The sequence below is a fragment of the Anastrepha ludens genome, chromosome 3, assembly GCF_028408465.1.
Source record: "Anastrepha ludens isolate Willacy chromosome 3, idAnaLude1.1, whole genome shotgun sequence".
Classification (NCBI taxonomy): Eukaryota; Metazoa; Arthropoda; class Insecta; order Diptera; family Tephritidae; genus Anastrepha; species Anastrepha ludens.
The window spans coordinates 5185729-5207556 of record NC_071499.1 but is presented as its reverse complement, the minus strand read 5'-3'; the positions used below and the strand labels follow the sequence as shown (position 1 = coordinate 5207556).

Genomic DNA, 21828 nt, shown 5'->3' with positions numbered 1-21828 from the left:
ATTTGAAATTGTTTAGTCCCAATTTGAAGTTGAAAAGGTATATAACAACAAGTACATATGCTGTATTGAGACCAGAACATTGAACTCCAGTTCAAGTATGCACGGCGGATCGGAAGGCTGAAAAATTACAACCATGTGCCGAAATTGTCGTAAGACCGGGCGCAAACTAAACGCGTATTATAGATTTATTATTTATATGGTGCCGAAACCCGGTAAAGTTACAATTATATAAAATATCAGGCATATTTTGTAAAAATAAGACAAGAATAAGTGAACAGAAAATATGCGTTTTCGCAAAAATCAGAAGTGGGATAACAAAATAAATTTTTTAATAATTAATATGCTCGATAGAAACGAGCAGACGTTAGCTTGCATAAAAGTCACGTAAGATAAGCCAACACCAGCCAAGTCGCCTGTAATACGACTACCCATCATAAATTAGCGGCTTCTACTAGATCTGCACTGGAGCGCTCAAGAACCTACTAGCAAAAGACCAGCTCCGTAACCAAATCAGCTACTTGAAACTAGGCCCCCTACTAGCGAAGACCAGCTCAGCACGTTCGCACCCAACGACCACACGGAATATTGTCGCAGCATGGAAATAGGCTACAACAACAAACGCAGTTGCAGCGCAGGCTTAGTTTTAGTATAAATATTGTAGAAAATGTAAAATCTTCGGTCATTATTATTATTTTTTTTTTTTTTTTTTTTTGAATAAAGGCGGCTATACCAACTGTGACACTAATCACAGATTCAAAATTTTGTTAACGCCGAGATATTTATTTCATTTTCTACCTTAAAACTCCACGTTTTCGCCTAATTCAAAAGTGGAATAATATCGTAAGTAAATTCAGTTCATTACTGAAATTGAAAAAAGAAATAACGACACAAGTGATTATAGTGATAAATTTAGAAAAAGGAAAACGACCGTGCTTATAAAACTGTGACACTAATCACAGATTCACTATATTACTTATGTCGAAATATTTATTTCCTTTTACACATTAAAACATTGCGATTTCGCATAATTCGGAGGCGGAATAGCTCTTTATATGGTAAAGTTCATATCTGCAACTAACCTAAAAATGCCTTGTATACCTTAAAGGTATTATTAAATATATAAGGTGTAGCTCTCTCTCTCTCCTTTTCCTCTACGTTATATCTTTTTTCTCTCCCGCGGAACGAGAATGCCCAAAACGTTGCATGACCTTCTCGTCCATTTTCGCTCCTCCATCGACGCCTACGAAGTTTCACTTCAAAAAACATTTCTGATGCCAAGTTTTGTATTACGTAGTTGCCCTTGGATTGTAAGAAAAATGAGCGCAAATCATTCTGTCTAAGGCTGATTTTACAAAAGTGGTTGATATTAATTTTAGTGCAAAAAAAAAGTCGATATTTATAATTAAAATTTTGTGAATCTCATTGTTGTAAAGATATGTGGTTAGGTAAGCATATTTATTTACCTGTTTTCTTTGGGAGTGAGTGAAAAATTGCAAATTTTATGAATTTATTGTTGGATGCAGAAGTGTGACAAAGAACGTTGGGAAACAGATTTTCCAGTTGACTGATTTGGCAACTAACATTAAATACGGCATCAAAATCGTTACCAGATGTTGAAATAGAGAATCTTTTAATGGAATGTCAAGGGGAAGATGGTAAGGATTTATCCAGTGACGATTACAAAAAAAAATCCCCTATATGAGGCAACTGAGCATTTGCCCTCAATTTCTTCGAAACCTAAATTGTCAGATAGAAATATCTCTTGGAAATACTCCGTCAACTAAGGTTGAAGTCCCAAAAAGCTCTCTTTTGGAAAAAACGAGTCTTAAGCCAAATAAGAAACTTCAACACCGGGTCAGTTTTTCAATGAATTTAATTCCTTCAGAATTATTTGAGCTCACTAAAAATGAAACAAACTCCTATATTATGCAAAAAGATCCCAATTTTAGTGGCATATTTACAATATTCTACATTCAAAATTTTGTAGGAGTTATATACTAAATGTCAATCATTAAAGTGCCCAATGTTGCTATGTACTGGGCACAGGGAACTGTTTCCCGAAATATACACAATTAACATACAATTACAAATTTTGCGCGAAGAGAAAAACGTAACTAACTTAAGTTTGGATATGAAAACTTCGTACTTCTTACGCGTACATGAAAGGGAACAGCCAGTACAATACCGACTTTTATTTCAACTGCGACTCCGCAGTCATATCAGAAAGATTGAAAGCGGCGGTGCTCGGTGCTCTCAACTTGCTGGCATATGGGAATTTTATCGATACATAAAATAGGAATAATAGAAGAATATAGTCATATTCAGACACCTGCTTAAAGACATATCACCCACATATATATAAATACCAGAGTCCGAAAATAATCGCGCAATTTATCAATGCCGCAAATTGCTTTTTAAGATTTTTTTGATTTTTATGTAACTAATTTGTAGTTATTTTCCGTTTCGAATTGATCTTCTATTTAATCTAACTTTTTGTTTGAAATGCAACGGCATACATCGGCATACATTTATAAATCGACCTTTTCGAATATTTTAAATTCTATCAAATTAACCTTGGAACTATTTAAGTAGAGTAGTTATTGAAAAAACTAGTATTGAATAACTACAATTGTACTTCCAATTTTTTGTTATTTGCGGGTCTCTGATAAATACATAAAATAGTCACACACATATATATATATGTACATTATAATATACTCAGGTAATTACAAAATCACACACACACATATTTACGTGTTATGCCATTGTCAGTGACAACTCTAAGACGTGACTTTAAAGTGAACAAAACGCAGATGCATCAAACTATAAAATAACTTGTTCACATAAAATATTTAAAAACAAATTGAGAAAAATGTTACTGTATAATTTATCATGTACGAACTACAGTTTTAGAATTTACTCCAACAACACTAACAGTTTTTTTATATGCGTTTTCACATTATTCAGAAATGGGATAATTTAATTTAGCATTCACGGCGCATGGAATTTTTTTTTAGTATTAAATACTGATATAGTTTGCAGTTTTCCCCTAATCATAAAAATAAATAAAGTTTTGCCTTACTTTGCATTACTATCGTATAACCAGTAAAACCGATCGAAACATTAAAAGTGAAAAAATAAACCTATTTTTAATATACTAAGCTAATCAGTCTTTTGGAATGAACTCCCAATTGGGATAATATTTTACCAAGACTTTGGATTGACTAGACGAATTGTTTTTGTACGATGCTGCTCGATAATTAAACTTACATACGTGAAGACATGGAAAGCGAATATCTCTCGTACGTTAGATTATTATGATGCAATACCAGTAGCGAACGGTTTTGTTGATACATCGTTTTCAATCTCAAGACAATGTTCTGACAATGATCCAGCAGCAGTCTTATCATCCCCGTTTGTGTTGTTGTGCATCACTTCTTTCATAACGTGCATACTCGAGTCTTTCGGTAAAGAAATAAACGTAACAGCGGGAGACACGTGAGTAGTAGTAGTATCTTGGCGTAAGAGCATATTGGGCCCATTTACAGTGGCATGGATAGTGCTGTTTTCTCTTGTTGCAGTCTCTGACGACGTTCTATCACAGGAGTCATCATATTGTAAACCAGTGCGATTTAACGTGGAAACAACACTGCCGGATATTGGTATGATAATTGGTGAAAAAATAGAATTTAGATCAAGAGTTTGTTGTAATATTCGCCAGGAAGCCACAAATACTGCTTTGACACGTTCAAAAGTTTCGAAATCATACACCGATCTCGCTGTATTTGTTAAATCAAAAGGTTCTAAAAATTGATTTTCAAGATCATCATTAGGTATACTGGATACGCATTGTTTCATATTCACCTTCAATGCACAGCTCCTTCCAATGGTGGATATCGTTTTTCGATGACTTCGCCAAACGGCATACATTGATAGGCAGGAGACCACCGGTACGAATTGAAATGGCATATTGTGAGTACCTGTAATAGATAAGTGGAATGAATATTTTGAAAAATAGATATGAAAGTTGAAAAATATTTTGTTATTACTATTAAAAGAAATTGTTATCATATTACTTACTCGAAACAACTGTAGTACTCCAGAAAATACAAAAATAGTTCTCCGATAGTTTGCGTGTTTTTCGACTCAAAGGGACCAATCGATTCGCCCATGTCCACGTGCCCAAAGTCATTTGATCGCAACTGAAAATATATTCAACGTTTTCCATATAACTTCAAATAAAACTGAAAAAAATTATTTTCTTGATTTTATAAATTTAAGCCTCGCCTGGATTATTGACATGAAATTAAATAATTTTGCTGTAACTGCTGGCATAAGTTTTCAAGCGGTGCTGAATATATATATATAATTGGCGCGTACACCCTTTTTGCGTGTTTGACCGTTCTCCTCCTCCTCTTTGTGGTGTGCGTCTTGATGTTGTTCCACAAATGGAGGGACCTACAGTTTCAAGCCGACTCCGAACGGCAGATATTTTTATGAGGAGCTTTTTCATGGCAGAAATACACTTGGAGATTTGCCATTACTTGCCGAGGGGCGACCCCTATTAGAAAAAAACTTTTTCTTGATTTTTGATCTTTCACCGAGGTTCGAACCGACGTTCTCTCTCTGAATTCCGAATGGTAGTCACGCACAAACCCATTCGGTCACGGCGGCCGCCTAAATTACGAATCAATAATATGCCAAAAGGTATATTCGAAAAAAAGTTGCTCGTAATTTGAGGTTTGGATTTTTCTGCATTTTTAACATAATTAACAAAAATAAAGGAGAGCTACGCGATTAAAATGAAGCCAACCGAACCTTAAAAATAAAAAAGTGCTAAATTACGATTCCGAAAAACTGAAATATGGAAGCCAATCCTAAAAATGCTTACGCCATAGAGTCTTAAATCCCTTTGTGATTCAAGACTGTACCAAAATAAAATGTTCTGAGAGCTGAGGCATTTTTTTTCTACCTACGTAGGGAATAAATCGCCATCTGCAAGCCACTACACTATTTGTTCTAGGCAAATTTGATAGAATCATTTGCTTTCAGTGACGTCAGCACAAAAAATAAACCATTCTTTGTCTGCAAAGTTATTTGTTTGTGGACCAATCAATGAATATTTGGATTTTTAAATTAAGGAAAATAGTAAAAATGAAGAGCCTCGCTATAAATTGTGAAAACACTAATGAAAATAAAGCCTCCACCACGACCTATGTTGTCAGCTATGTATGCATATGAATATAGTATGTACATATGCGCCGACCTAGGCCGCCAGGTTTTGCCATATAAAATACTTTCTTGTTACGAAGTGGAGAAAAATAATTATTGCTACTTACCAAGTGAAACTTATCGGGGAACAACTCATGCAAGCACGGGAGCACTGCTGGACTGACAGCGTACTGCAAAAAGTGTATTACCATAAGAACCAAAGAATAGCTGGATATAGTCATATTTTTGGCATTGTTAATGTTGTGATATTGCGCCCACAGTTTTGTAACTAACACCATAGGACGTAAACGCCAATCAACTAAAAAACATCACTTTTATTAATTTCGTCCAGTCATGAAAATATGAATAAAATGAATACGCTTTTCGCCGTAATTAATACATTATTTCGGCAAAATTATTAAGGGTTACGGAAGATGCAAAAATATTGTTGCAATACTGTAGACAAGTACATAATTAAGTGGATGTGAATTATAACATTTACATGGAGCACAAATGCGCAATTTGAAATGAAGCATTTAAGTGTTTACACTATCTTAACCCCCTTGAACGATAATGACGAGTCAAACATTCATATAACAATAAATATTCATAAAAATATTAACTAATTATTATTAATAACAAATTATTTGAGCAACAAAACCGTAAATTTCTATATTAATCCCTCCTTTTAAAACTAAGAAAATTAAATCCTCTGCCAGAGCAGTGCTGACTAAAAATAAAATGTCGTTCAAGGGGTTAAGGTGGTAGACCTATGCAAGCTGGCTTACTGGCTTTGCTTTGAGAAGCCATTACAGCTAATGGTGGTGACTATACATTTCGTTGAATATATTGCGTATAATAAATATTATAAACCCATGCAAAACAGTTTGTTAGCATCGAATTGGTCAAATAGTTTTTAAGTCGTGGCGGCCAGGCGACAGACTGCAACAACAAAAAACGTGAGTAATAAAGTATATTGATGGTATTTTTTTAGACAACACAAAAATGGTTAAGCAAACTCAGCTGATGTGTCTTCTGCTACCGGTTTTTGCAAGTGATAGCAAGTTTTCCTTTCGTTAATTTTTTTCACTTACGTTTTTTATTTGGATTGCTGGCTTATTTTGTTATGGAACTATTAATTTCACTTTGCTCAATACATTTCGGTAAATGTCATACTAATAGATCTATTCAAACCGACTTTGCCCTTTTTATTATTGATTTAAGAAATTACGAAGGTATTGCAGTAATCGAATGTTATGAAGATATAGCAAAGAGCAATAGCAATTTCAAGAAAATATTACTTACGCTGCGAATAGCAATACAGTAGATGTGTATTTTTGATACCAACACAGTTGTTGAAATTTAAATCCACTTCCAGTTGATGAATGCGGTGTCTAAAGCGTAATATTGGCACTTTTGCTTCAATCAGATTGAAATTTTCGAACTCAGCTACATTTAATGCATCAAAATCCACAAATTATACAGAAAGAGTAATTTATAATATTAGCACTCGATTATATGAAATATGTATGTACATATATACAAAATTGTTTGCAATTAATGCTTGAATAAATGAACGCACTAGCACAACCGCCAACAGTCAAATGATATTGCTCACTGCGCTTCTGCTCAAGACAAGGTTTTTGGTGAGCACATGACGACAATATATTGCTACACTGATCTTGGGGTTTCGCTACCTGAACAGAATGATTTTTCTACCCTTAAAATGCTACTCCCGTTCATTCCTCTCTTAACCAGTTTTCATACATTCAAGGCGTATCTATATAGATATGCCTTGCATACATTCTTTTGTTAGCAATTTGGCGCGAAGGGCAGACAGCGTTATGTAGAGTATACACGCTCCAACCGTTCTATCAACACGTTGTACAATGAGTTGGACGGCTGTTTGGTTTACACGTTGCAACATGATATACAACACGTTGTACAACTTTATTATTTTCGTTTTCGTGGTGTTGAACATTTCGGAAAATGCAAGAATCAAGTGAAATTTGTTCTATCATAATAATTGATGACATTTTATTTTATTTATTTAATTAAACAAAATGTTTTTTGTTTTTTTTTTCATATTTTTAATTTTTTTTATTAAATTTTTTTTTTTATTTTTATTTTTTAATTTTTTTATATTTGTTAATTCTCCTCAATTTTTCTTCAGTGTAAATAACTAAAAAGAAAAATATAAACAAAGTTGTACAACCGCCAACTCCGCCCACCAAATATTAAAACATTTTAATTTTCACCCAACCGTTGAACCAACATGGAAATCGGTTGTACAATACTATACATGAGACAACCGCTTATCCAACCTGCCCATGTTGATACAATGGTTGGAGCGTTTTTACTTTGCATTAAATATGTAGAATGCATACAAGAAGTTATTCAAGGCGAATTTACAAGGCCTTTTTTTCGCCAAGACTTAGCAAGTGGCGAAAAGATGAAGCAAATGATCATAGCTCGGCATCGGGAGAAGAGAACTGCCTTAAATTACATGTGCTGGTAAGGCCGTGCGGTAAACCAGTCTAATGAGCTACAGCCATACTTGCTGGCGGCGAATCTTACTCGATAACTTTGTTGTGGCTTCCGCATGCAACTTTTTCGTCAAGGTACATAATCGAGTATAGAGGTAGCGAGCGAGGAAATGGAGAATAGAAGAGAGAAGGTCTACACCAACATCCCAGGGTCGATTCAAGACCTCAAAGATGGAATTCGTGAGGCTATCGAAGTCATAGGACAGCCACTTTGCAATTCGGTTATGGAAAATTTCATTAAAAGGATATTATCCTGTAAGCGTGGTCGTGGTGGTAATTTGCCTGATGTTATTTTCCACTATTAACGGCATACCTTCCTCTTTGTAATAAAATAAACATCCGATCATTTATATTAAAAAATAGCATTTTTCTTTGAATATCAAAATAACACCTCTTATTAAAAAACCCTTTATAAAAATGTGATTCGTTTTGGGCATGGTACATGGTTTTAAAAAGTTGTCTCATCCTATTTCAACCTTTGTTACACGGTTTAGGAAACAAATATACATATTACGTCAGTACGGCATTTGAAAGCGAAAATTATAGAAAAAAAAAAAAAAACAAATTTAACAGTCAAAACAGCAAGTTCGATTATTGATAATAGGAAAGAAATTAGGAATTTGAAATAAACACGCCGAACTAAAAATTACAGCTAACACCACTCTACTGACGTAACAGTGTTTTCTTCCAACAAGGTTGCAGGTGAAGAATTTCAGTTTAGTAGCAAGGTTTTAGGGAATACTTTAATACATGTTAATCCTATTTTATCAAAAAATAAATTCCACCTAAACGACAGAAATGATGGAAACGGATAGTAAATTAACTAATCTGCTGGTATTTTCGTTGGAGTTGTCCCATGACAAAATACCCTTGCGGCAAGGTACTCTTAACAGCCTAGACATACGATGGCGTTAATTGGAATTAATTACTTAATTCGGAATTATCAAAGGGGGCGTGGCATCTGAGGTATAGGATAGATATATCTTTAAAACCAAATAAGCAAGGAAACTGAAACCTGGCGCAAATGCATAAATTGTACATTGCGTACTTAATAAGAAAACCGGTAGGTATTGTAAAAAATTGATGGCGCCTATCGTGGTCACGTTACTTTGCCCTAAGCAAATTTGACAATATTAGTAACTCAATTGGTGATCAGTGTAACCAGATTACCATTTTCGAAATTTGGATTAGCATTTTTTTTGTTCCCTAGTCCCGGAGTTTTGGTTTCGGCACATGAGGACAAATGGCAACATTAAGCAAAATGTTTATTGAGGAACTTATAGATTTCTTCAAAAGTCATTGTGGATAAATAAGAGCGATATATATAAGAACAGAAATGTTAAACTAAAATCGTCAACAGGTCCACACGTGTGTGGCGAAATGAGTTTTAACCGACTGTTTCGATTTGTATCTCGTCTGTAGCCTTATTTGTATGTGACATTTGTTAGCTTTATTTACATTTTTGGCAGTTAAATCTCTCCTTCTCGCAAATGCAGTGATGCCTAGTTTTGGTTGTGAAAAAGCAATAAAATGCCCATTTAAAGTAAGGAAAATACCAAATTTGTCAAAATACCAAATTGTCTTCAAAGGGTACGATTTTTTATAATAAATATGTTATGGTTATGTACAATAGGCTGTATTGAAAAAATAGTTTTAAAACCCCACAGCCCTTTTAAATTTTATAAAAAGGTTTTAACTGTTAAGAAGAGTTGAGAGAGGATCAAATATTCTTGCATAGCCTCAAAAAGTTAGATTTGTATTTTCAAAATATCAAATTTTATAAGCATCAAAAATCTTCCCAGAGTGGAATTTTTTAGTATTCCTTTTTTTTTTTAATTATACAAATCATTTTTTTTTTTTTTAACTTACAATTTTGTATATTAGCTTCAAATTAAAAAAAGAAACAAATAACAAACTCAAAAACTTTCGCATAATAAAGCACTAAAATTACTATTATATGCCAAAGGGTTGGCATCACTGCACAACTAGGCTAGTGGAATGTCACGCACTCTTGCTTCATCATTCTTGGTATTAAGTTATTTATTTGCAAAGAGAAAATTTGAAAAAAACAGAACTAAAAACAATTCAAACACGTTTGACATGCTAAACACGTTAAACTGGATTTTCACAAATTTCTTCAAATATTTCCATCAATAAAACCAGATAAAATTACCATGACAGCCAGGCTTTACGTACCAGAGTGAATCGAATTCGTCCCAACCAGTTGCCCCAATAAACTAACCCTGTTTTGTGTGGTGAGCTTCAGCCCTCGTCTTTGTTATTGTATCAACGTCATGGTATACACGCACACACACACTATGTGGCCCAATGCTGCTCTTGTCAAAGGCGCCTTGACCCACCACGGCTCCAACCTTGCTCGATGTGCCAGTTCCTACCGTACACACTTCCATTTAATTGTCCTAAGATTGTCCTCCAATAAAATATTTAAGATAGTTGCCCTAAAGCTCTGTCAAAGGAAATGTCGATAAGGACTATAAATTCTATTCTCTTATCTAAGAAATCGAATTTAACGACCATAAAACCTATATAAACCTACATAAAAATACCTTTGGTAGTGTATTAGTGTGGCAGTACTGTTTGCAGTGGCAGTGCGAATTTGAGTAAATAGTTAGATTTTTATGTTTTATCCATACCTGATTTGCTCAAATAATCTCGTAGAACTGTTAGATTATACAATGCCTCTATGCGGGGTTCGACGCTGGACGCACTTCGTGATACCAAACACATATCAACATCCGAAGTATCGGCACCAAATCCTGAAATTGTTGAGCCCACCAGATATAGACCGAAACGTGGATAAGCGTTCTGAAATTTAGTTTGATAAGACATTTGTTCAGATAGCTGATTCTTCTATAAGGAAATACTACAAAATCAAAAAAAAAAGCTTAATGTACGTCAATAGTTGCACAAGCCTGCTGGGAGTTGGAAGCACAAGATATTTATAGTGGATATTTACCTTGATAATAATATACAGAAAGCGCCAGAGGTGCATCTTCTGTTTGTAAGTCTCCTCGGTTTGCTGCGAACTGATAAATTTATTCCAGACGCCTTGCGACAGATGATCCCATTTGGAGTTATTTAATAATGAGCTTGGTGCTTCTTTGGCTTCTATGAGATGTGCTCTTGCTAAAAAACGATCGGGTGGGGTGTGCGTGAAAAACTCATGCGACGTGTTTGTTAAGGAACGTATATGAGTTTGCGGACCACCATAGAGAAGATTATGTTGCGGATATACATGCGAAATAGAAGTTGGTGCCGGTTGAGGAGCAGCAGTTTGAAGATGCTGCGGCCCCTGCAGTTGAATACGCCCACCACTACGTTGGCGCAAGGAAGCTACAGTACTACCTCCTTGCGAGACAGTGGACTGCGGAAGACGGTGATGTTGATGTGTTTGTTGTGATATGATGGCGCTATGCCCCATTTGTGTGGATGAACTGTAAGACAAGAGGTGAAGCAAAGTTAAACACAAGTGTAGAAGATTAAAAATGTACTTGCAGATGTGAATGACTTAAATGACTCACAATGTACTTCATATAGGTAAAGTTTATAAAATATTATTCTAATTTTCAATTCAGTTTACTTATTGTTTTTCATCCAAAAACCAAGTTCGACTCGACTGTAAACATGAACTGATTTAAAATAGTAATTTCCTCGGGCAAAGTACTGGACAAACATCATGGTGAAAAGATTTTTAGTCTATAATTCTTGGGACAAAATGACTACAACTTCAACAAAAAGTTTAAGATGGTCGCAACAAAGGCGAATTGAATACTGAAGATGGCACCTTCCCAAAACAGTTGCTTTATTTTGCCGCGATTTTCACAAGTCTGACGTCAGGCTCCTTAGAAATGCAAAAGAAGCAAAAGTAAGAGAACTTGCATGTTTGTGAAAATTCAGTGTATGTTGAATGTTGCGCTTGGTGACCTTTACACTAAACGAAGGGCCGCGTGTTAAATTGTGAAAGTACAAATGAATATCAAGCATCCAAATGCAGTTTTTTGGTGGATGACGCCGTGGCAAGAATGTGTGTGTGTTCTAATTCTTTCAATTATCACGTTCTGTAAATGAATTCTGCAATATTGCACGAGATTATCAGTCACAGACTACAGAGTTAAGAATGTTGCAATATTACGGTAATTTTTGTATAGCTCGAACATACCCTTCAGTATTCTCAAAACAAGCTGCTGTTTTCAAACGATTATTAGCAGCTATACACAAGTAATCCACCCCCAAGGGAGTTCTTATAAGCATTTTTAACATACCTGCGCTTTAAATGGCTGACTGGAGGCAACACCTCAGATTGAGTAACGATGTTTAACTGTTGTTGATTATGAATATGGTGGTGGTGATGATAATTGTCGTCGTGATCACTTAAGCATGGTGATAGTGTTGCCGTGGGCGTGAGGCACGGAGTAGACGCCATCAAATTTGCAGGCTGAGGGTACAAAAAGTTCGAGTGCTGCAAAGGGCTCCAGTACCCGCCATTTCCCGTGTGGGCCGATGGTGGAGCAGCACTCAAATGCTCTCCAGATGCAAAGTAGAAATGCCGTTGTTGGTGATGCAGGTGTTGATGTTTCAGTTGCTGTTGTTTAATCGAATTCAAATCATCATCCGTATAGGCATTACTTAATGGTACATTAAACGCTGATATAATTCCATTACCCCTGAATGGTGATTGCTGTTGTTGTTGAGGAGATGGTGCGGGTTGTGTTGTGTAATGCTGTGATGATGCAGGGAAATTTGTACTATAAGCAAAGTCTGATGGGTCCGGACTGTGCAAATGCGGCACGGCAACTACAGCCACTGGCTGTTGCGTTGCATTGAAATTTCGTGCTGCTGATGAAGAGGTTGAGGACGCCGAAGACGACGATGAAAGTGACACTGATTTAACATGTTGATAATTATTCCGACGCTGTGTAAATGCGACTGAGTTCGTTGAAGAGGAGTCAGAATCATCATAATCATTATTTATTGATGTGAGAACACTGATCGTTGGCTGATTAGCATCGCATAATGTGCCAGAATCGTTCAACTGCGTGTAACACAACATATTTCCAACTGTAAGCGGAGATGCTGCATGGGATGATGCCGCATGCGCAGAAGACGTATTCAGGGCAAAGGGCGCAAACATGCACCTACCATGCACAAAACTTTGTTGGTGATGCGGAGATTGAAAGTGGTTCGGAGTATAGGAAAGTACCATTGATGGCGTGATATTTTGTGATTGTGCACCCGGTGTACTAGGTGGAGGCGGCGGCAAAGGACTGCAGCTACGCGATGGGACAGATGTGCTCATGCCTACATTTGGAAGCGATGTGAGGGCTTCCGTATTTACGTAGGTCAAATTATGGATGTTTTGATGAGGTTGCTGAACAGTTGCAGACTGCAACGCCCCCGTTGTCGACGCATATTGCTGAGAATTGTGTTGTTGGCTATGATAAGCAAACTGCTGCAATCTATGATTGGGACGATGTGTAGTTGAATTCATTTTCCTAGGTAGCGTCTCAATGACTAAATTCATTTGGGCAGTTGATTTTACTTTTTGTTGACGGTAAGACGTAGTTGATGCTTGCGAAGAATTGGAAGACGCCGAAGACGATGAGCATGAAGATGTGGCGCTAGATATACCACTAGATTTTTTGGCACTCGACAATTTCTGTTGCGACTGTTTGGAGAGCCGCACATTGTTGGATATAGTTTCGTTAGTTCCATTACTTTCGTTACCTCCGCTGACATTGCCACTCCCACCGCCACTGTCTGTCTCCTCAACAACACCACGATTTTGATAGGAATTCGATGTGGCACCCACGTTATTTTGATGATTCTGATACATGTATTGCTTAGATTGTTGCAGGGGCGTACTACTGCCGTTCCGACTTGTACGTGAAACTCCATTGTTTCCTATTTCGTTGTTATACGAAGATTGCACCGATGCATATTCATGCTGAGCTTTGGATACGCGTTGTTGATAGTGGGATGGGTAGTAGTTACGACGCTGATTATTACGATGCTCACCATTGTTATTATTAACATCGACACTCCCACTGTCCCCACTTCCATTGATGCCATTGTTTCCATTGCTGCTGCTGCTGCCGCTGCCAATAAAGCCTTCATTTAGAAGTTCTTTCTGCATAAAGGAGCCTATTGTCAGCCTCTGTGGATGGTGATGATGTTGCTGGAAACGATGCCCTCGTTGGTCTCTTGTATGAACGCCAGTCGTACTGCTATTACTATTAAATCCAAATCCACTACTATTTGGTACATATCGCTCATGCATTATATGCGGTCTTTGCGGCAAAGAATTTTGATAGTATACGTTTCGCACCGGCGAAACCACGACTGGATTTTGACTATTGAATACTGTTGTGCGCATATCATTTGTATTACTCTTACAATGCGGTGACAAATTTGCGCCACCTGTCATTTGCTCACCTACCGAGTGCAGGAAATCTAATGAGTAGGAATTGGAAAAGGTTGACCCCTGTGTTGATGTTGTCGATGAAGTAGGCGGCGTCGCCAAAGTAACTGTGGAAGAGGTGTTATCTAAAGTTTTAGACGTGACAGTTGATGTGGATGTCGTTGCTGGCGATACCGATGGAGTTTGGAATTCTCCAATAGCATTAATTTCATTTACCGATGTTGAAAAAGGAGTTGTAACTGTTAATGTTTCGGCAGTACTTATGGACTCCTCTGAGTTTTCTGTATCATCTTCGGCAATAGTTGTTTTTACTTTAGGATCAACTGTAGTTGTTATTGCTGTTGGGGAGGAAACTGTGCTCGATGGCAACACAGTTGCCATTGCTGTCTTTTTCGGACTGGCGTCTTCGGCGGAATACGAATTTTTTTGATTGTCAGCACAAGAAGCAATGGAGCACTAAAGAATATAAAATAATACATTATACAAATATTTTAGTGCACTTGCAAAATTTATGATGCCGATTTCCAGGTATGCGAGTTTCTTAGGTTATTTAAACTCAATTTGAATTAAATGCATTACAAAAACGTATGCAATTTGCAGAAAGGATATTAAATCATACTATTGAAACTTACCTTAATGTCTTGTGGATCATTTGCCGTTGTCGACACGTTAAAAGTCCTGCGCTGGTGTGGCCCCTTTATGTGTGGAGATGGACGCTTCTCTGTTTTGGGAACTCTGATGTTGTTGATATTTCCTTTTCTAAATGGCTTTTTCTTTGTGTGAATAATATCGGTTGTGTTATTTGCGTATTTAACGTTGGTATTTTGTAACAATTCAGAGTTACTTGCTGTCGATGATACCGACGTCGACGAAGAGTACGACGAGGTGGAGCTAACTGAAACACTTTTACGTCTACTTACGTGCACCCAAGGCCAGGATAACAATGTTTGAGATTCAGAACACTGGGGAGTCACCAAATTTGTCCAACAACTGTTACAATCAAGATTGATGCTTGTGTTTTCGCCTAGGCAATTGTGTTGACCGGAAGGATTTGCGGCAGTTATTGTGCTCGAAGCTAGTAATATAGGCGCAGCAATCTTTGGGGATGTTGATGGCGTACGTTGTTTGAACTCAGATTTTGCTCTATGCGAAGAAAGAGCAATGGAATTGTCAACGATCAGACCAGCGCAGTTAGCATCGTTATTTGTTGGTTTATAAATGGAGTTAGCGTCTAATTTAGAAGTATTATTATTTACCAAATCTTCGACACTCACTAAATTATTGCTACCAATAATCGGTATCTTTTGGTTTTGCACACATGGAAGTATATCTACTGGACTCGATGTATCGAATTCTAACACATGATTTTTTAATGCATTATTGTTTCTAATATCTTTATTATTTTGCTGCTGTTGATTATAGCGGTGATGTTGCTGATAATATTTCTTGCTACTTAAAACTGATGTAGTGGGAATGTTGTATAACATGTGTGAATGTGATTTTTTACCATTTTTGTTGTTTGAAGCGCAATGTTTTGGTGTTTGCAGCGACTTAACGCTGTCATTGTTGTAGATGTTTCCTTTATAATACCTCATCTTTGGAGACTTATTTGCATTACTTGCTGCTTGTTGAGTTTTGGTAGTATTCGTTATCGAATTTGGGGAGGTAGTCGTTAAAACGTTGTTATTGTGATGTTGAGTTTTAGCAGTTGATACATTTGTAAGTGTTATGATTTTCATATTGCCTGCAACCATTTCAATCTCAAAACAGCACTAATTTTATGTAAAGCTAAACAATTTCATGACGGAAATTTTTCAGATTTTAAAGCAACAAACGTACGTTTATACATTTGAAATTATTTAGACCTATATTAGGTACACCGCCCACGAATACTTTAGCTAAGAATATAACTATGAGTAGTTTGAAAATTAAAAATCCCTAATGCCTCTTTTTGGTTTGTCCTCTGTAGTTTTACGACAGCAATCAGTGCAACGTTTTTTAAATACCTTAACTTCAAAAAATTTTCTTATTCTCTGGGGCCATTTTGCTTTTATTCAGAAAACCACTTTTCCTGAAAAAAAAAAAACAGAAAATAAACATGTATTTTTGTATATGAATAAGAAAATATTTATGTAACTGCGCTAGTTAGGAGAATAAATGCCTATTTAAACAAAGATGTTTCCTATACTTTAATTTAATTCTTACTTTTATTAGTTTTTAAGCATTATTTATTCAACCTCACACGAAGTGGAGCATGACAAAAAAAATTTTGTGATGGTTTTCTTTTTAATCCTGAAACGACATCCTTTTACAAAACGGTATGGTTTTATAGTTTGTTTTGCTCTAATTTTTAAGTTATAAAATCAATGAAATTATATGTATGTATTTCTGCTAATTTTGACCAAAATGCACCAAGTATTAAAAAAAAACAGGATCTGTTTAGTATGGATTTGAAAAATGAAACGTCGAATGGTGACGCTCCGGGTTAAGTAGCAACCAAACCTTGGTTTGGTCTACTATGCAAACTGTGCGATTCATTGGCGATCTGGGGAATCTAGTTTTCTCTGAGATTTGATAATAAATATTTTGAAATGCATCAGCCAATATAAAATAATTTACGTTTTACGCTCAGAACTACTTGAAAAAGTAAATAATTTTAATATGGGTATTCATCTTTCGGCCGTCGAAGCCGAATAGGTTGGTGCGTGATTACCATTCGGAATACTTAGGTTCGAATCTCGTGAAACACCAAAATGAATAAAAAGTTGTCTTCTAATAACGGTCGCTCCTCAGCAGGCAATGGCAAACTTTCTCCTAGTGTACTTCGTCCATGAAAATGCTCCTCTCATTGCCGGCTTGAAACTGTAAGTCCCTCACATTTGTAGAACAACATCAGGTCGCACACCACAAATAGGAGAAGCTCAGCCAAACACCCAAATAGCGCCATTTTTAAATATACATACTCATAAAAAAATCGGATGAACCAATATTGGAAGGTTTTAGAATTGTATAATCGAGGTTCGTTTCCCGTTTGTTTCAGCGAGCTTCAGTCAGATATCACAAGCAAACTGCTTTTACCTTTTTGTAAAAACACACGAACAATAGTTTCAGTTACTTTAAATTTCAATCAATAAACTGTCATCAATTTCAAAGACATGCACTGCAACCTTCCTGCAAATATCAGAAAGAAAATTTTGGAATTATGTTCGGAACTCCTTGAGAGCTTGCACTACCAATTTCTTTAAATCTAGTGATGTACAAACTACTCCTATGTCATCCCACATTCCTTGGATATATGACGTAAAATATGGAAAAAGTGTCCGCTAAAATGTGGTCATCAAGAGCCGTTGCAGCAAAGCTAATAGCAACATGTTGATCTAAAAATTACAGCAGACACGAATACTTGCAGCTTAAAATTTTTATAGTTTGCGTATGAATTGGGCTGATGCATCTTTAGTTTCGCAATACAAAAATGTCACAATTAAATTTAAAAAATTAAATCTTAAAACAAATAAATTTTCACTCCTTCGCTAGACAAATATAACAGAACGTTAACCACTCAGCAACATTCTAACGGCTCTTAAAACTGCTACTTACCGAGAACAATACATATATATATCAACTGAAGTCCCGCTTTTTATTTCGCTGCCGCCGTTTTTCTGAACGTGTGGATGTACGCCCTCATGAAAATGTTTTTGGGCTGTAACTAGAAGTCTTGCTAAGCAGTCTCAATACCTTTAAAAACCAAACAAGATTTATTCATCCAAATCTGCACAACTGTTTTAACCCCAGACTTCTTTGCTACGTAATATGTGCATATTTAAATACGGCATATACAGTTGTGTTCTTCACGCCGGTTCCACTCCGGCTTAAAAGGAAAGCGGTTTCTTAATGTCAGGCGGTAACTAAATAATGCACTTTTGTTAACTTTTATTTTTGGCGTGACGAATATTCTTTCCGCGTAGACGGAAATAGTGCAAAAATATATCTTATGAATTTCCACTAGATTCCGTTTTCCTTCTTTCCGCGTGTGACTTTCCCAATTGTTGTTGGCAGAATATGTTTTATGAAATGTATCGAAAAGCAGAGTTGCATGCTTACGAATATTCAGATAATAATGCTTCGCTTACATTAAGATCCGTTTCGTCAATGTCTTATTAAACGTTTAATCGAACATATTTGATAGATGGCTAAACAAGTGATTTCTCAATGTAAAAATCTGTCAGTTACTTTTCGATAAAGCTTACAGAATGATAAGCTGTCGCTAAATTGCCAATCTAGACAAAATCTGACAAAAGTGCCACGGAGTTTCGTTTGGGGCGAATTCGTATTCTGTATAATTTTAGCTTACAGATTTTTTGATCTAATTTGAATGACATGATAAAATCTTCCTTAATTAGAACTAGTTTCTTTGTGTATATGCCATAGGCGACTTTAACTGTCCCTTCGACAGTGTTATTTTTTTTGATTGTTAAAAAAAAACAGTTTATATTATTTTCGTTGTTGCCCTCTTGTTATAATGAATGGCGATGAAAAATATGAGCGTTTTTTACATTCATACGCTTGAGAAAATGTTTACTATGAGAGAACATTACCAAATTGTCCATTATAATGATGCCTTCGACTCTTTTGAAAGAAGTAAACAGGATAAGCAAAATTTGTAAAGAGACATTTTAACATAGATAAGTAACTATTTTTTTTTTTAATGAAGGAGATCCATGCGAAATGTAATTTCCGGCAACACTTCCGTATTTAATTATTGGAAATATTTCTCATTTATATATAAAATTTAATTAGACCAGAATTTAAATTAACTTAATTTAAATTGTATAATTCATAATAATTTTATAATTCATAATTTAAATTCAGGTTTAATCAACGAGCTGAATATATCCCATAAGTAATCACAGAAGCGGTTTCATAAAATAGGATTTCGCATAGCTCTCCTTTAGTAATAGTCAATTTTTAATATCAAAATTTATCTATACACATTTTGGTTTTCAAGCTGGTGGAATGATGCCCTTAGCATGCCACCAACTTTGTAATATTGATTTTATGCAATTTATTATACCAATATTAATTATAGTCGATAGTAAACAAAGCAACCGTTAAAATTTTGCTTTCAAAGTGGCATGCTGATTTTGACTGGATGGAATTCACAATATTATATGTATGTGTATACATATTTGGAGATGCATCACCTGTTATTAATTCGCAATGCATAATACAGAAACAAAAAAAACTAAGGGTTGCTTGAAGAAAAAGTTGAATGGCTCCAATATTATTATTGCATCATCGCGTGATTGCACCTTGTGTAAGCACCCTACAAGGGAACGAAACATCAGTGTCTGGGAACACTATTTATACTGACAAGTAATCAGCTGTTATTTCATAACCTCTCCAATCAGTTAAGAGATTTGGCCCGTACGAAATTGACTTTATTTTAAAAAAATTAATAAAGGGCTGAATTTTTAAGTGAAGATGTTGAGATTAGGCATAGACAAGCAAATATGTAAGAAGCTGCAAGTTCTTTCTACATGGTATCGCTCGGCATCGAGATCACCGGCTGCAGGGGCCCCTGCGGCCTTGACGAATTCTTCACCCTCTGATGCTGAGTACACAGATGAGCCAATTTATCCAGAAATACATGAGTTATCTTTTAAGGCGCAGAAGAAACGTGAAGCTCAAAGCTGGCATGAGGAAATTCGTAGAGTGCCCACAGTTGAAGAAAAAATGATAAAAATTAACATGCCACGATATTACGGATTCAAAGTAGTTAATTTGAGCGACTCGAAAGTGCCGTATAATTGCCTGCCTGCCATCCAACATTATACTCGTACTATTTATGAAGATATTGACGTCTCTGCCAATCCAGCAGAAGGAAGTCTAGAAACAGGGAGTGAAAAACAGGAGGCTTATGTGGAGTCAGTAAAATCTGATCTGCAAGACGCGCTTGAGCATGCCTACGATTATTTTAGGTAAATTTTTTTGATATAATGCTTGCTGTGATTTATTTACACATCTTTATTAAAGCCATGAATACGCTGATACATCCAACATCGAGCCTAAAGAGCGGGCAAATATCTTTTCCCGGATTGTTGTTGAACAAGTAAACAGAACTCTTATCAACGTATTATCTGGCGATTTTGTTCATCTTCAAGAATCAGAAATAGATTACAGTCCAAGGCACGAAGCCTCTTGGTCCGTCGGTGGAATCAACCCACCAAAAAACGTCATGAAAAGCAAGGAAGGACGCAAATGGCAAAAAGAAATGGCGGGAGACCCTTATGACAGATTTATGCAGTATTCAGGCAGCCCTTACCTCGTAATGCGTCATCGAAATCAACTATCTCCATGGAAAACCGAGGCGGAATCAGTAAATGCCGACTTAGCGAAAACGATACCCCGATATAACTATGACCCGCGCACTCTTGGATACGTATGTGGCCATCAGCATTTGACAAATATACCAGGTACTGCTATTGACTTTCGAATTTGGAAAAAAATATGCTTTGATATAATATTTTCAAGGATTCTGGCCGGGCTGTACACATCTTTTTGGCAATATTTCATATCAGTCACGAGCTTTTCAGCATGCATGGCCTGATACGTATACTGATGAGGACTTCAAAGAAGCTTTACATGCTCACGCTATTCTGAGCAGCTATTCTTGGTTACTAGCTCAATCTAGCTACAATGGCTTCAATACGTTTAATGAGCTCACTTATCCGATGAATACGCAAACGGTAGTGACGAATGGACGTGATTGGTCCTTTTACGAATACCAGTTGAACACATTGCTTGTGCATTCGCATTATGTCGATGATAATCCGCGGGTTAATTTTTGTCGCGGGACACCTGAACTGCAACTTTTTAGTGAAATAAATGATACTGGCAAAGTTGTTGATTTAAACAAGGATGTCTTACGACACCTCGTACGGTTTTATGTGAATGTGCCAACGGTGCAACGTTCAACCGAGGAGCTACAACCCTATTTGGGAACAGATGTAAAGTACATTGCTGATTATAAAAATGTCGAGCAACGTGAATTTCTGGAACGTACATATAAGAACTTGATGTCCAATCGACCCCGCCATTTAGCCCTTCCTGAAATTTACCTTTGGGAAAAGATCTATAAGATTGATAACAAAACTAGACCAATGGAACCTAAACGGCGCTTCTTTGAGTTAGATATTAATCCTTGGGCGCGTAAATTGGATCAACATCAAAAGGAGTATATACCACGCGCAATTCGCCCAGATCGCTCTAAGAGGGAAAAGAGGTGGAAACAGACTTATTATCCGTAGTTAGGTGGTATTTGTACACGCAATGAGTTAAAGTAAAATTTGAGAGTAAATTAAAACAATTCAAATTGTTAAAAAAAATTTTATTCCTTAAATAGATGTATGCATGTATGGGTGTGACCGTCAACCATTTCGGTCAGAGTGGACATCGTCACTGTGGACAGTTTGTCAAGGGACCCAAAATGTTATCAGGGTCTCTGTGTTTTTGCACAATCCTTCATGGGAGATTTTCCGGATGGTAGTCCCCAAATATTATCCGCTAAGCTTGAATGTGAACGAGTGTGGTATTGTTGCTAATAGGGAGTCAACTACCAAGCACCATAAGAGA

The 21828-nt window shown here is 36.3% G+C and overlaps 2 protein-coding genes across 8 annotated transcripts in view; one reads left to right on the top strand and one right to left on the bottom strand.

Moving 5' to 3' along the window:
* Positions 1-18257, bottom strand: part of LOC128856886 (poly(A) RNA polymerase gld-2 homolog B) — a 132821-nt gene extending 114564 nt beyond the window's left edge. For 3 of the 7 annotated variants that reach the window (XR_008453874.1, XR_008453875.1, XM_054092307.1), the window contains exons 1-10: positions 17794-18256; positions 14829-16267; positions 12041-14652; positions 10735-11212; positions 10412-10583; positions 6517-6660; positions 5340-5530; positions 4081-4202; positions 3865-3980; positions 3271-3803 (exon numbers count right to left, since the gene is read on the bottom strand). Coding sequence is in view for 5 of the 7 variants with exons in the window: in XM_054092307.1 (XP_053948282.1) it covers positions 3316-3803; positions 3865-3980; positions 4081-4202; positions 5340-5530; positions 6517-6660; positions 10412-10583; positions 10735-11212; positions 12041-14652; positions 14829-15950 (5445 nt within the window). In the remaining 2 variants the exon portion in view is untranslated. Of the gene's footprint in view, positions 1-1131; positions 3804-3864; positions 3981-4080; positions 4203-5339; positions 5531-6516; positions 6661-10411; positions 10584-10734; positions 11213-12040; positions 14653-14828; positions 16268-16909; positions 17210-17274; positions 17368-17429; positions 17588-17793 lie in introns of those variants that run through there. The other 4 variants (XM_054092308.1, XM_054092305.1, XM_054092309.1 and 1 more) reach the window with 4 other exon arrangements.
* Positions 18258-19578: 1321 nt separating this feature from the next.
* Positions 19579-21611, top strand: LOC128856250 (39S ribosomal protein S30, mitochondrial). Its single transcript, XM_054091546.1, has 3 exons — positions 19579-20174; positions 20230-20669; positions 20728-21611. Exons 1-3 carry the CDS (start codon positions 19678-19680, stop codon positions 21501-21503), a joined length of 1713 nt encoding a protein of 570 aa, XP_053947521.1. The 5' UTR covers positions 19579-19677; the 3' UTR covers positions 21504-21611.
* Positions 21612-21828: the final 217 nt, after the last annotated feature.